Below are 15491 nucleotides of genomic sequence, written 5' to 3' on the forward strand. Positions count from 1 at the left end.
CATGTGAGTGCATAAGCTTCCTCTAGCTAGGGCTTTAGTCACGCCTTCAGCACTGCTTCCTTGTGTAGCAATGCGTCCACCTGCTCCTTCAACTACTTGGCTTCCTGCAGCTTGGCTAGCCTCTGTGTCAACATGATTGTTCATGTTGTGCCCTTAACTTCATCGTAGCGTTGTTGTAGCTTGTGTGCTTTCGTCTCTAGCCTTTATATGTATGGTTCCTCCTACATGATTGTCAGCACCTCAAATGATTGCTCGAACAACTGCGTGCAGCCTGCTACTGCACTTTCCACCGCCGCTACTGCTTCTATGATAGTGGTTTCCTATTGTTCCTTTACCTCTAGTGGTGTTGAAGGCTGGGCCCTCAACTATAGCTCTGTAATCTATAGGTTCAACTCCAACTGAACCCGCGTTATCTCAGTGTGAGTGCCGCGCTCCCCTGTGGCCAACTTGTGGATGCGTACCTCGACTGCCTCCTCCTTTGGAATGGCCAACTCTAGGACCATTCTACATGCCTCCTCAACTACCTGCATAATCTTCTTTCTCTGAATGGTCACCTCGATCTCAACAGCGACGGTAGTATTTCTTTGTAGGGCCATCTATTCATTGTTGATCCGTTGTTCACTGATCACCTGGACGACACGGTGCTCTCGAGCCCTCAGTTCTGCAATTACTCCATCTTGCAAGAGGTGGAGTGCTTCACACGGAAGCCCTGCCAAGTTCAACCCAACTTCCTTCAGGGCACTAACAGTGGGCCTTTCAACCTCATTTTACATGGTTAGTTCTCCATCTGGTAGCACTATCACACTAGAAGCCTTCGTGCGCAACATATCGGCAACCTCTGAAGTGCTAATTTCCAAGCTGGTAGACACCGTACCAGCTTGCAACTCGTGGGTCTATAACTCCTGCAACCTGGTCTGTATGGCCCCTAGGATGATCTTTTGTTGTTGTTCAAATTGTTGTAGGACCTCCGTGGTGACATCTCTGACTATGTCACCGATATCATGTAAGTTTCCCTTTGTCAATGTGATAGGGTCCAACGAGGTCTTGGTCGCCTTGGATTTTTTTCTAGACCCTCCCTTCTCTAGCTCTCTTGGGCGCTTAATGTGAGCAGACGTCTCTTGAGGGTCCACATCCTGCTATTCTATGTCTTCCTCTTTTGTCTCAAGTGAAGGTGACCGTGCACCTTTGTCAAAGCCCCAGTCTATGCCACCTTTCTGTTTTCCTGCCTGCTCAACCTGGGTCCTCTCAGTGGCCTCCTTTTTCCTCTTCTCAACCAACTGCACCATCTTCAACTTGGCCTCCTCCTTCTTCTTCTGCGTGGCGAACTTGCTTCCACCCACTGCCAAGTCCATGGTAGTGCACCACTCCACTGGCCATTAATCAAGAACTGCATTAATGGCGTCATCTGTGACCAGATATGGCAAGTCGTGCCACTTTTGTGCATTGTCCTTTTGCGCCCTGATGGAGACTCGATGGAAATCATATTTGAACCCAACATATATGATCTAGGTGGATGTTGGTGGCCACCCTCCTATCCCATTTGGACACCCACAACTGTCTCTTTCAGTCTTTTCAGTTTCCTAAATTGTAGCACAGTGTACTATTTTTAGCAGTTTTTCGGGTCCTGAACTTCCGGAGCTGTTTTGAGGCCCTAAACGAAGTTTTTTGGGAAATCTAGGGGCAACATGGGTCCATGGACCAATTTTTCCCTTCCCAAAGTGGTAGTTCTCGGATAGATCTTTCTAACAAGCTATTGTACGCGTCAAACGAAGATCGTATGCCAAAGTTACGACCCCGGGAAATTGATGTACCAATTTACCCAAACAAGGCCCACAATTTGGTGTTTCATCTTCTAGGGTTAGGTTTTGGGATGTGAAGGGTTTTCCATTGTTTCTCCACAATAAATAGGCCTTCGATCCTCATTGTAGCACAGTTGAGAACAGTTCAAAGGCATGTAGCCGCCACATCTCTTCTCAGAGATAAGTTACCATCGCCCCAACTGGTTTCTTTCCATTTCTGTTTGTAAGCATATTTCAGTATTTTCCATTAATGAAATGAAGTATTATTTCCGCTACATATATGTATTTATGGTTATCTCTGTAATTTGTTGCGTTCCTGTTTAATACCAGATCAATATATCTACATGTTAGTGTACACCGTGGGTGACAATTGCAGCTTGTGATTAATGGTCATCCTAATATTCATCTCCATCAAGATCCAGAAGATCTTGTTGTCCTGAACTCACTACGTGTCCTTGGGTCACCCACAACTAAGTGTACTTCACTGCTTCAGGGAGGTCTGGCACGACCGAAGGGAACTGGAACTTCCACATCACCTTTCTTGCAAGGATCTGTGTTGCTACCTTCACAGCGGCATCACAGATGTTGGAGATAGCGTACCCGCGTGACTTCTTCACCAGCTTAAATTTCTCCTTCATTGACTCTGCGAGAGCCTGCTCACCACCCTTGTGTTACACAGTAATTTGTCACTTTCCTCATCTCAGTCCCTCTGCTGTGTCATGTATCAAATACACATGTCCATATCTTCCCACTTATGCAAAAATATTAAACAGTGCTCTCTGATGCTGAAGAACTGACCCTTTTTCCTAAGTTTCAGCATCGTCGCTAATAAGACATTAAAAGGTGCAACTATCCCTTGTCATGTACTGTCTCGTCGTGACACTGTCGTTGGTTTACATGTGTTTCCTGTGATAGTGTAATTTTAGGGCTTGGCACGAAGCTCCCAGCTATTTACAGTGACGATTCATCTTAACACATTGCCTCTTTGCGATGTCGTCACTGATCCTTAATTCATGACTTGCGACAACCCAGATTTGGCAAATTTGTTCAAACAGTCAGCCTTGTGTGTGTTTCTAGAGTTGGTTGTTGGGTTAGTTTGGGTCGCTTTTCCTCCTCTGGGATGGTGGTTCCACCTCTTGTGCAACCTCCCTTAAGGATAAGCTCCTTCTCCCTCATTTAATGGAGACTCCTCCTATAAAATCACTCACCGTTGCTATGATATGCTAGTTCTTTAGTTCGGCAGTGCTGGCTAGTTCTTTTGAGTTTGCTTTGAAACTAAGTAGATAGTTTTGGTGTGAGTGTGATAAGTGTGGGATTGCTAATAGTTTGGTAAGAGGTTGTGGAGTGCCTTAACCTTGTATTAGAGCTTGTGAGTGAGAAAGAGATATCATCTATTTGGGAGACCCATTCTTGAGAGTGAATGCTTGAAGAAACATACTGGCTCGACCCTCTGAGAAGGCTTGTGACGTCAAGACTTGGTTGTAAGCTTTGCTCTTGATTCATTTTAATACAATCAATGATGATTTCTTATATCTTGTGTACAATTTACTTGATAGCTTATGATTTCTTATATCTTGTGTACAATTTACTTGATAGCTTATGATTTCTTAGATTTATAAGTAAATAGATCATTGTTGTTCTTGGTTACGTGATCTGTTGTTTTCTTGTGTTGTTTTAGGTTTATTTCTCATTGAGGAGAAAGACATGAAAGCTAGAGCAACACAACGGAAACTTCATCTACCACCAGTTTGAGGTAGGCCTCCAACGATTACTATTTAAGGGAATCAATTGTTGTTTTGTCTTTGTTGTGACTAGACCCACTCTAGGGCTAGAGGGGTTGCCTCTGTCCACCGAGGGAACACCTTCCTAAAGGGCTTAGGGTTTTCTGTTATATTTTGGGGTTTTGCCTATGGTTTTAGGTTTTTTAACCTAATTTTCAAATGTATAGTGCATTTTTCTCAAATGGATCTTATACTGTGGTTTTTCTGTCCATAAATAGGGACAACGGATACGTTTAATGATTAATACATGCTTGGTCCATATTTTCTACAAGTCTTCTTTAAGCCCTTTTCTGACTTACAAAAGATGAAAAGATTGTTGAGTTTTCCATTTTAACTTGTTAAATGGAATAATAGGCGGTCCACTTTCAGCTCTTTTCTGAAAGTATAAACATGAAAATATCACCGTATTTTTGTCGTTTCGAGTTAGATATTGGTTAAGAAATGACATGTCTCCAATCGTTTTTTTACTTTTTCGGATCATAGCCACTAATTACGAAAAGTACTCCTTGATCGTAATGGTCAAGCGGTTCTCTCAGGTATTGTTTTCTACTTTTTTGGGCTCGAAGGACACAAATTTACGAAAAAGGACCCCCCTGGATTTTTCTTTTCCGTGTCTTTTTCAAACCCTCTAAACATGAAAAATACTTCGAGTTTTAACTGTGTCAGACTCGTTAAACCCTGACGACATTGAACTCGTCACCATGACGAGACTCAAGCTTCTCCACTCTAGGGCTCATTAAACTATTACTAGGTTGGATTCGTCCAAAGGACGAACTTATATCACAAGCATATGTTATCCCCTTCAAGCTTGTTTTTCAAAAATAACTGGGGTACTCACTAGCAATGGTGGGGAAAATTTGGAAGTCGTCATTGGTTACCTACGGCAGCTTGTCACTCTTGAACATCGACACTTTTTCTTCTCTTCGGGTTGGGATATCCTCACATCGTCATTGGCCTTCCAGGGTTTTTTGGGTTGCCTTTTTACCTCATTCCATCTAATCCATGTTGTCTCCATCAAACCTCCAATCCCTTGGCACCAAAATGTTGTTGCATTCCGTAATCATGTCGTCGATATGTTCAAGAGTATAATCCTTCTGCAGTTCACACCCTTACCTCCTCCTCTGATGCTATATTTCACCATCTACCACTTGTTCCTTATCTCGCATTGTTGATGGGGGAAACATTATGGCCCTCTTGCAACAAATCGTCTCCTATCGACATCAGCTCATTATCCAGGAGATTAATCTAGAGATCCCTTTCGGTACCTTGGAGCTTGCATGCCTCAATGGTAAGTTCTTCGCACCTGACGACAGACTTTCATCATTGGTCTTCGATTGGTTGATTCCATGAGCGTTCGAATTCAACCCATTTTTCACACTTTGTGGATTGTACTAGCAGTACCTTGAGAGCCATTGGCATTATTGATGGTTTCTCTCACGCTTGTTAACGATTTTCATTATATCGGTAATCAAGCGACTTTCTATCATGCTCGACTTTAGCACATCTATTCGCATGCTAGAATTTGTACTAAGATCAGTTAGGGTTTCAAGACCCCGAACTAAGATTACATATGTTCGAGCTACGTGGTTTGGTTCGTGATTACATACATGACTCTTTAATCAGATGGTTGTGACCATACCTTTATCATTATATATGGTCTTATCAACTGGGTGGTTGCGTCCATACCACAGACCAAGTTTCATATGTCTTTTGGATGGCTGCATCCATGCCTAGACTACATGTATCTCACTATTAGAGATATCCGTTGTACTTGTACCTGCAGGTCCTTCAAGGTGGTGTTCCAATTCGGTCATGGTTTCGTAAAGCATTTCACCCCTCCCACTCTCTCGAGCTTCATGCTTTAGGGGGCATCTGTTACACAATAATTTGTCATTGTCCTCATCTCAGTCCCTCTGTTGTGTCATGTATCAAATACACATGTCCATATCTTTCCACTTATGTAAAAAGATTAAACAGTGCTCTCTGATGCTGAAGAACTGGCCCTTTTTCCTAAGTTTCTACATCGTCGCTGATAAGATATTAAAAGGTGCAACGATCGCTTGTCATGAACTGTCTCATCGCGACATCATCGCTGGTGTACACGTGTTTCCTGCGACGGTGCGATTTTAGGGCTTGATGCAAAGCTCCCAGCAATTTACAGCGACGATTCATCTGAATGCATTGCCTCTTTTCGATGTCGTCGCTGATCCTTAGTTCATGACTTGCGACAATCCAGATTTGGCGAATTTGTTCAAACATTCGGCCTTCTGGGTGTTTCTAGAGCTGGTTGTTGGGTCAGTTTGGGTCGCTTTTCCTCCTCTGGGATGGTGGTTCCGCCTCTTGTGCAACCTCCCTTGAATGATAAGCTCCCTCTCCCTCATTTCATGGAGACTTCTTCTCCTATAAAATCACTCACCATTGTTATGATGTGCTAGTTCTTGAGTTCGACAGTGCTGGCTAGTTCTTTTGAGTTTGCTTTGAAACTAAGTAGATAGCTTTGGTGTAAGTGTGACAAGTGTGGGATTGCTAATAGTTCGGTAAGAGGTTGTGGAGTGCCTTAACCTTGTATTAGAGCTTGTGAGTGAGAGAGAGATATAATCTATTTGGGAGACCCATTCTTGAGAGTGAATGCTTGAAGAAACATACTGGCTGGACCCTCCGAGAAGGCTTGCGACGTCAAGACTTGGTTGTAAGCTTTGCTCTTGATTCATTTTAATACAATCAATGATGATTTCCTATATCTTGTGTACAATTTACTTGATAGCTTATGATTTCTTGACTTTATAAGTAAATAGATCATTGTTGTTCTCGGTTACGTGCTCTGTTGTTTTCTTGTGGTGTTTCAGGTTTATTTCTCATTGAGGAGAAAGAAACGGAAGTTGGAGCAGCGCAACGGAAACTTCATCAACCACCGGTTTGAGGTAGGCCTCCAACGATGACTATTTAAGGGAATCGATTGTTTTTTTGTCTTTGTTATGACTAGACCCACTACAGGGCTAGAGGGGTTGCCTCTGTCCACAGAGGGAACACTTTCCTTTATCACACCTTGCCACCAAAGATCATCGCTGGATTCTCACCTGTATATGGTAGGCACATTATTCGGTGAATCAACCTATCTGTGATGGGTATCATCTCCTCCAGCCACAAACACCCATCATGCACCAAGCACAGCAGATGCTTGATGACCAAAATTGTCACCGGGGTGCAGTTATAGTGCGGCGCCCAGAGCAGGTTGAGCAACCCTGCCTTCTCTATGCCCTAAATCCACCTCCACGGCTCCAATGCATTCATTCCCAGAGCAGGTTGAGCAACTTAGCCTTCTCTATGCCCTAAATCCACCTCCACGGCTCCTATTCGTGTCTATGATGTAGCGCATTAGCTACTCGGTCGCCAGGTGCGGTAACTTCTCATGGTCCGCCAAGTCCCAGTCTTCAAGCTTCAATATCGGCACCTGTGCCAAACACGGACCGTCGAAAGAAATTTCATCCGGTAGCAGAGGGGTTTGTAGGGGATTCTTACTCTCATCAATGTCCTTTGGGAACTTGGACTTTGGCTTGCGCGGAGGGACATACTCCAGCAACTACGTAATAGGGTCCCTACCCTGGGCTTCAACCTCCTCCACTTCCATTCCCACATCCTCATTGTCCATCGAGATGTCTTTGATATCTTCCTCCTGTGCTTCTAGGTTTATAGCCTTGCCTTTCTCCTGTGCAGTGGGTTTTGGTGGGTTTCGCCTTGGTGAGGCACTCACCGGTATCACAGGTTGCTTTCCATTCTTGTCCTTCCCAGCTTCCTTGGTTGGAGTTGGCTTAGGTCTCGGCATTCTCAGTGACTTAGGGACCTCTACCAATACTTCAGGCACTTCCGGAGCAGCTACTTCTGCCTCTCTTTCCATTACCTGTGCTCACTCTTCTACTACTTGCTCTGTATTTATAATTTCTATGGGTGCTGACATGATCTTCTACAGGAATTCTTGTGTTTCCGTCGGCAAAGTCTCAAATACCCCAGTAGCTATTAGAAGCTCGTATTGCTTGCAATTCGTATGCACCTTAGAGCTCAACAACTCGATTCTCAAAATTCAAAGTGTTTCTTGTTGGACATCCACTTGTAATTTATAGGGCATTTTTAATTCAAATCCGACCGTTCCCCCCAAAATCGGTTCATTAATGCTGGATAGGCGGCATATTTTCAAGGATCTGAGCCATAAATTTCGTTTTAAATGTTGGTTTCCCCTCCATTTGGCATCACTTCTGTCATCAAATCATGAACTGTGACTTCAACGGTCACTTTCCATCTGACCTGCGTGATTTCTCCCTGGGGAACGCAGCTCCCTCTGCGCTGTTGTGGACCCAGTGACACTTCCTTGCTTCGCACCATCTTCCAATCGCGCAACTCCCTAACCTGGGCAATGTAGTTTATAATCCCGCACCTCCTTTCACCTGCCTTGAGTGCTAAGACTGTGCTACCTTCATCTAGTCACATGGCCAAACCGCCGATGTATGGCTTTAAGCGACTGCCATTCACCTTTCCTGGAAAGGGTTCTCCATTCAATTTGACCAGTTGTACCACTCCTCCATCGGTAATTTCCTTAATGACATAGGGCCCTAACCAATTCATTTTGAATTTCCCTGGAAATTTATCAAACTTACTATCATATAACAAAACCAGGTCCTTTACCTTAAATGTGTGCAGCTTAATATGTCGATCATGCCATGCCTTTTTGCGCTGCTTTTGGACCTGTTGGTGAAATCCAACTAAAATTCTCTCTTCCTCCAGTTCATCCAGTTGTTCGAGCCTTTCCTCCAGGGCTCCGCAATCCGTCATACCTGTGAGCACTACTATGCGCAAACTAGGCACAATATACTCCATATGCATTACCGCTTCAACCCCATAGACAAGCCTAAAGGGGGTTTGTCTAGTCAACGTCTTGCATGTCGTTTGATAAGCCCATAATATTGTAGGTATGCGTAGGTCCCAATAACTTCACTGAGCATTGTAAACCTTTGTCATTGCATTTTTGAGCACTTTTTTGAATGCCTCCACTGTCTCGTTAGCCTATGGGTGATAAGGTGTGCTCTTCTGGTGGTATACCTGAAATTCCTCCGTCAACACACTGATCGTCTCATACAGGAAGTGTGTACCGTGATCACTCATCAAGACCTTCAGACATCCAAATCACATCAATACATTCTCAAAGATGAACTTTGCAGCGGTCGTGCATGTGCAATCCTTCAAATGTTGTGCCTCTGCCCAACAAGTCAAATATTTTGTCGCAGTGATAATGTACCTTGCTCCCATCTTCCCTTGTGGCTGAATGGGTCCCACAAAATCTATTGCCCACTTCTCAAAGGGTTGCAATGTCATCTGAGGGTTCAAAGGCATCTAACCCCTCCGCGATGGCCTGCCAATCCTTTGACACACATCACATGCCTTGCAATATGCTTTTGAGTCATGATGAAGGGTTGGCCACCACAACCTTGCACGTAGAATCTTCTATGTGGTTGCTCTTCCTGCATAATTTCCTCCCACGGAGCCCCCATGAGCGTCTACGAGGATGCTACTTCTTTGGAACTCAAGTACATATCGTCGCAATATCTCATCAGTCCCCATCTTATACAGATGCCCAACAATGATAGAGAAATCTGCCACACACACCACTAATTCCTTCTTTTGTTGGATAGTGTATCCTTCCAGAGCAGTTCACGTTGTTAGGAAGTGTATTATATCCTCGAAATGACCATCCACGACATGCACTACAAATAGATGCGCATCGGGCAATCCCTCCTCCAAATTAGTGGGCTCTTCCCCTGTTTTGATGTGCGACAAATGGTCTAGTCCCACGTTCAGTGGTCTAGGCTTCACAAAAACTTCAAAATCATACTCCTGGAACAATAAGAGCCACCTGCAAATTCTCCCAGCCAACACAATCTTATTGACCAAGAACTTCAGTGTGGAGTGATCCATATACATCTTAAAATGGCCTCCAGCAAGTAGTGCCTATACTTCTAAAGCACATACACCATGGCTAGCCCTTCGCGCTCAGTGGTGGAATAGTTCTTCTCCACTTTGGATAATCTTCAGCTTGCCGAAATGATAGGATGGTCAAAGCCTTCTCTACTAGCTAGTGTCAGGACTGCTCCCAGAGCTATACATGACGCATCGACATGTACATGAAACTCTTTCTTCCAATCCAGGAAGACTAGAATCAGCACAATGACCATCTTTTCTTTTAATATATCCAAGATCTTCTTACAGTCATCGTTCTAGCAGAATGTGACATCCTTCTTTAACAATTTATCCATAGGTGCGGTGATCTGGGCATAGCCTTTGATACACTTTCTATAATATCCTGTATGTCCTAGGGTAGCGCATAGTTGCTTCACATTCCTCGGGGCTTCCAAGTTTAATATCACCGCTATATTTGTGGGACCTACCATCAGTCCCTATCTGCAAAGCACATGCCTCAACAGGTTCCCAAAAGGAACGAAAGGCAGACACTTCTTTAGATTGAGAACGATCTGGTATCTTCGACGGGTATCCAGCATTAGTCGCAAGCTTGATACATGGCGTTTAACCATCCCAAACACAGTCCAATCATCAAAATATACCTCCAGGAGCTTATAAATAAATTCTTTGAATGAAGCAAAAACTACGCGCGAGAAGATCACATGCGCATTCCTTAATCCAAAAGGCATTACAGTGTACTAAAAACAACCCCACTCTATCGCGAAGGTTGTCTTTCTCCTATCCTTCACACGATTTTGATCTGGTGGTACCCAGAGAACCCATCAATGAAGGAATATGCTTATGGGCCATCTACATTGTCCAACACTTCATCGGTGAACAGAGTCGGGAAAGGATCATGCACACAAGCGTCATTCAGCTTTCTGAGATGCACACATATCCTTATTTCATCCTCTTGCTTCTTCTCCTGTACCACCATTGGGCTTACCCAGTTGGATTCTTCCATAGGCTTGATGATGCCTACCGCGAGCATCTTGTCTAGCTCTACGCATACCTTCTCCTTATATTTTAGATTGAGATGGTAAGGTCTTTGCTTAACCGTCTTCGCATCTGGTTTTAACATAATTTTCATCATTCATAGGTCCCCAATTATCCCCTTCAGATCCATAAACTTGGTAGGTAATAAGTCCTGGTATTTGCGGAGCAATTCGGCGACCTTATCCACCATCGTGTCGTCCCAGTAGTCCCCAATCTTCGTGAATTTGTGTTCTACCTCCATACCAACATTTACTTGTTTCATTTTCAAAGGCACGGTTTTATCAGGGCTCTCAATCTGTGGTCCTTTAACTTTGCAGTGACCTTCTATTTCTCGAATGTTAATCTTCTGTGGATCCTCATCTCCTTCTTTAGCGGTAAAGCTGTAGCATTCTAGCGCGTGACTTAGTTAAGTAGCCCACTCAGGCTGAATCAGGTCCAAAGGATCGTGTGGTATCTGAAAGATAGCTGCTTTCACTTCTTGTAGCGCCTCATCAATATAGTCAAACCCGTCTTAAAAATTGAATGTCATCACAAAGCCCTCACTCAGAACATCTCATTCACTGGTACCATGCGTAGCTTATTTTCTACGTACCAATTCATCGGGAAAACATCCAGGGTATGACAGAACAAGTGCACCCACTCAAGTTGGGGCTTTTCTCCATAAACCTTGGCCCGTTTGGCCAAATGTGTGTGGGGATCATCCTGCCCAACATACTTATCTGTCATTCGCATCTTAGGCTTCTTGAATTGTGTTCTCATCATCCTCCTACATTCGTGCCAATTATCAAAGCTTCCTTTATGTGTACCCCACCATCTTGTGGGCGTACCACGCAGTGCCCAGTCCAACACCTGGAAGTGTTGCTTTTCTGGTACCTCCCTTTCAAATGCATCCAAAAAGATATCTACCTCATTCAGGTCATCATAAGTAGGCAAGTTCCTTACCTCTGAGGACACACAGCACAACGATTGGGTCATCATATTTCAATTCAACGTAGTCGCTTCATGTAACCGATTCTGCCAGTTTTCTATCTCCTCATTGGAGTATGAAGTTCAGGAACCCTTGCAATCCCAAGTAATTCGTCCATCCGCGATGGGATTCCCCCAATCTTGATCTCGCATCGTTATCTTATAGATACAGTCCAAATTTTCATCACTCTCATAATCGCAGACTGGTTCAGTATAGCACGATCCCTCCCCCGGATCTAGGGGTACTATTACGTGTAGCAATTTCCTCTCAAATATCATCTTCCACTTAGGTTGATTATTCTATTCATATCAGTAGCCCAGTCAATTCACAGGAGCGTAGGATAGGGATTGTTGTCATCCACTATCTCTATTACTTCAAAATCAGCCAGCGTGCTCGCACCTTCAATATCCACAGTCACTCCCTGCAGTCGTCCCATGGGGATGATCCTCTATTGATTTGACATCCTCAGTGGAATCGGAGACCATTGTAGTGCAGGTCTCCCCATCCGTTCCCAAGTATGCTTTGGTAGGATGTTTGCATCTAACCCCAGGTCCAAAATGACCTAATCCATCTCATACTCTCCTATCTGCATGGTCAGCCTCATCTCCCATCCCATCCTTGTCTTATGCTTGCCAATCTTTCGTACTATGCACGACTCACCCAGCACGGTTCCAACGCATCTATTAATGAGCCCTTGTAACCCTTTCACAGTCTTACTATTGCGCAGTAACTTCATACAGGTCTCCAAGAAAGTTGTGAGCATATAAGGGTCCATCTCCTGATCAGGTTTATCCTTGCTTCCTGAGGTGGAGGCCTCAACAAAGCTCTTCTTAGTTTTGGGTGTGGAATCCCCCCCAAGGCATGTTTGGGGCTTAAAGCCCAAGTTTTGACCAAGTGCATTGTAAAGACTCTGATTTGTGGGCGTGGAGCGCAAAGTCATAATAGAGTCACAGGGTTGTCTACCCTTGTTTTTGTAATGTAATGTTAGCTTGAAAGATCCACCCATGGTCTGCAGACCATGGGATTGTATAAATAGAGCGAGGCTCTAAGTATAGAAAACAAAAGTGAGGAGATAGAAGCATGATGAGTCTAAGAGATTGAGTCAAAGTGTAAAGTGTGTCTTTGGGTCGTAGAGTAGGAGAAGGCTCTACAGCTGAGTGCACAGAGGCCTAGTAGTCCACAGTTGAGTGCGCAGACTCCTGCAGCTAAGTGCATAGGGCAGGTCGAGTATGTAATCATTGGAAGCATTAATAAAAGAGAAGTTTTATCATATTTCTGTGTATCTTTTCCTGTTTTATGTATTATTGGGTAAAACTTGCAAGTTTATTGTTTATTTTTTGCGCGAACTCATATGAATGTGTTGTATAAATAAATATAACATAAGGCATCCATTTACGCGAAGATAACTAACTGGTGTAAGAAGATAAGTAAGATCACGGGTGTGACGTAGGGAAATAGTGAAAAGCGTTGCTCCAGCAATGCGGAAGCCCCATAGTCCCCGGTTAAGGTTGCGCAAAAGTGAATATATCAGGGCGCCATGGACCGGGAAGGGCGCGAAGTATACTGCACGTAGGGTCTAATAGTTGGACAGAGTCAACCTCTCATACATCTCAAGGGTGAAAAACCTGGTTCCAGCACCCCCCATACTACCTCGGGTGAGACCTCAGTCTGCGCTCCGTGGACCATTGCCGAAAGGCCCTGTAGTACATGGATTTGTTTGGCTAATTAACTCTAAACCTGGGTTAGGCCCCAACAAGCCAACACTTAGCTTCCATGAAAGTTTCACTTATGATCTCCAAATAGAACTCCTGTCGCAATTCCACTTCTGAGCACTATATTTATGTTTGGATCTTCTTCGCGTGGCTCAGACTTCATCATCTGTAGGTTCTAATTCGATAGAGGTGGTAGCGCCCCTTTGTCACGTTTCCTAGCTATCAGCGTAGGGCAATCTTCCATCTCATGATCAAACAGCGTGCAATACTTGCACGACGGACATGTTGGGTTAGTGAAATCATGGGCATATTGTCCTGGTCCTCTGCAATTGTAGCAGATCAACTATCCTCGACCTCTGTTAGGTCCTCCTCCACCTCGGCCTCGTCTGCACCCCTGAAATCCTATCCACGCCTTCCCTGCTCTTTGGTTAGGGGGTCATGTTTCATCCTGAACCCTATAGGAGGGAGTTCTATCCATCATTAATTCATAACTCCTGCAATTCCGCTCATCATTCCCTACCGACCTACAAAATTTGCAGAATAGTTGTTGCGGTGTCCGTACAAACTTCTGCAGCAAATGACAGTTTTTTGTGGCATGTTTTCCTGCTACCTGACATATAGCGCACCACAATGCAAGCCCTGCGCTCGGTCCTGCTTGAGCCTTTGGCCTCAAAGGAATTGCTCCTCCTCCTGCAATATAGTTCGTAAAGACAGGGCAATGATCTTTGTCATGACCCTGATTCTTGCATTTCAAGCACCATATCTCCTCGCACACCTCTGGTCGAACCGTCCTATCCTACTTCAGACTTTAAATTTCAAGGCACATATTCTTCAACTGCGCATGGATCTGCTAAACTCCTAGATTTGGATCTTGCATCGAGGTTTCATGTAGTCTCATGGCAGTCTCCAAGGCCTACGCCTGAGTAGTTATCTTCTGTTGTGACGGCGCAACCCTTAAGTGCGATAGTAGCGAAGCCACAAACCACTCGCAACGTTGTTCGTCTGTCAAATTCATGTTGGCCTCGTGGATTGTACACTTCAACCTCTGATATAGTTCCCAAGTCATCTCTCCTGGTTGCATCACAATATCCTTGAATCCCACAATCGACTGCACCTCAAATTTAGGCCTACTGAACTCTCTATTCAGTGTTGTCTAGATGTCTTCCACTCCAGCATTCGGGTTATCATCAAATTACTTGATATACCAGGTTAGCGCGCGATCTTACAGAGCACTAACCAATGTCGCCTTCTTTATATCATCATCTGTAACACCTTGAGCTTCCCATACAACTTTCACAAAGAACAAGAATTGGTTCGAGTCCTCATTCCCCAAGCCTTTGAACAAAGGCAGCTTCACTGAGTTTTCGATATTAAACTATGGTGGAGGTGGAGGTGGCATGAGTGAAGTTGGAAGTGATGGTGGTGAAGTTGGAGGTGGTGTGGGTGGAGGTGGTATTCATAGGAATCCTTGTATTATTAACTAAATACCACTTTGCGGAGAAACCTTCACTATCCCTTCCTCATAACCTCGTGGAGGTGAAATCAAGGGACTATATTCCAGACCATTTTTCTCTTTGTTCATATAAGTTTTTCCACTTCGTGTAGTTCTGAACATCAAGGTAGCTGCATAACCATTTTTCACACAATAGCATTTTAATCCAGGTATTCAAAGATCTTACATACTTACCTCGCGGTCCTTTAAAAAGTGTCACTCTGCCTCGCTGTAGCTGACTAAGGTGTCAACTGCGAATTCAATCACAAATCCTCCTATGACGCGATCGAGCCAATGATTGACATCACGGGCAATCTTGTCCTCAGATGCCTCCAATTTTTGTATTAGCTCCGGGGTCCAGACAATAGGACCGTCAAGTTTCCACCTTCCTTGGCTATTTGCTAGCTTTGTGATCCACTCTTATATCTCAATAGGGAAGAAGCAGAAAAATATCTCGTGGATCTTTGTATACACGAATATGTCCAACCATTGTTCCTTTATCAGTCGCGAGTTTCTGTTCTCCTGCGCCACGAACTCGTGGATCTTCCTATCCAACCAGTCTCTGATATCCTTCTTAGTTGGATTCCAGTGATACGACATCACACATCTCTTATGCAGATTCTAGTCCCGGAAATGGAACCATTTGTTGGCTTGAGGGGGCCTGACCTAGGTTTAGCGTTAATTAGCCAAACAAATCCCTACACTACTGACCCTTTCGGCATCAGCTCGCGGAATGCG

The 15491-nt window shown here is 44.2% G+C and overlaps 1 protein-coding gene across 1 annotated transcript in view; it reads right to left on the bottom strand.

Annotated features, from left to right (window-relative positions):
• Positions 1–2269: 2269 nt before the first annotated feature.
• The window catches only part of LOC149244879 (putative disease resistance protein At1g61300), a 42781-nt gene continuing 29559 nt past the window's right edge, over positions 2270–15491 (bottom strand). The window contains exon 2 of the mRNA XM_089436396.1: positions 2270–2452. Within this exon, the coding sequence (XP_089292522.1) occupies positions 2270–2452 (183 nt within the window). The remainder of the gene's footprint in view (positions 2453–15491) is intronic.

The sequence above is a fragment of the Pinus tabuliformis genome, chromosome 7 (assembly GCF_031772625.1).
Source record: "Pinus tabuliformis cultivar Carrire ecotype Pingquan chromosome 7, CPIR1, whole genome shotgun sequence".
Classification (NCBI taxonomy): domain Eukaryota; kingdom Viridiplantae; phylum Streptophyta; class Pinopsida; order Pinales; family Pinaceae; genus Pinus; species Pinus tabuliformis.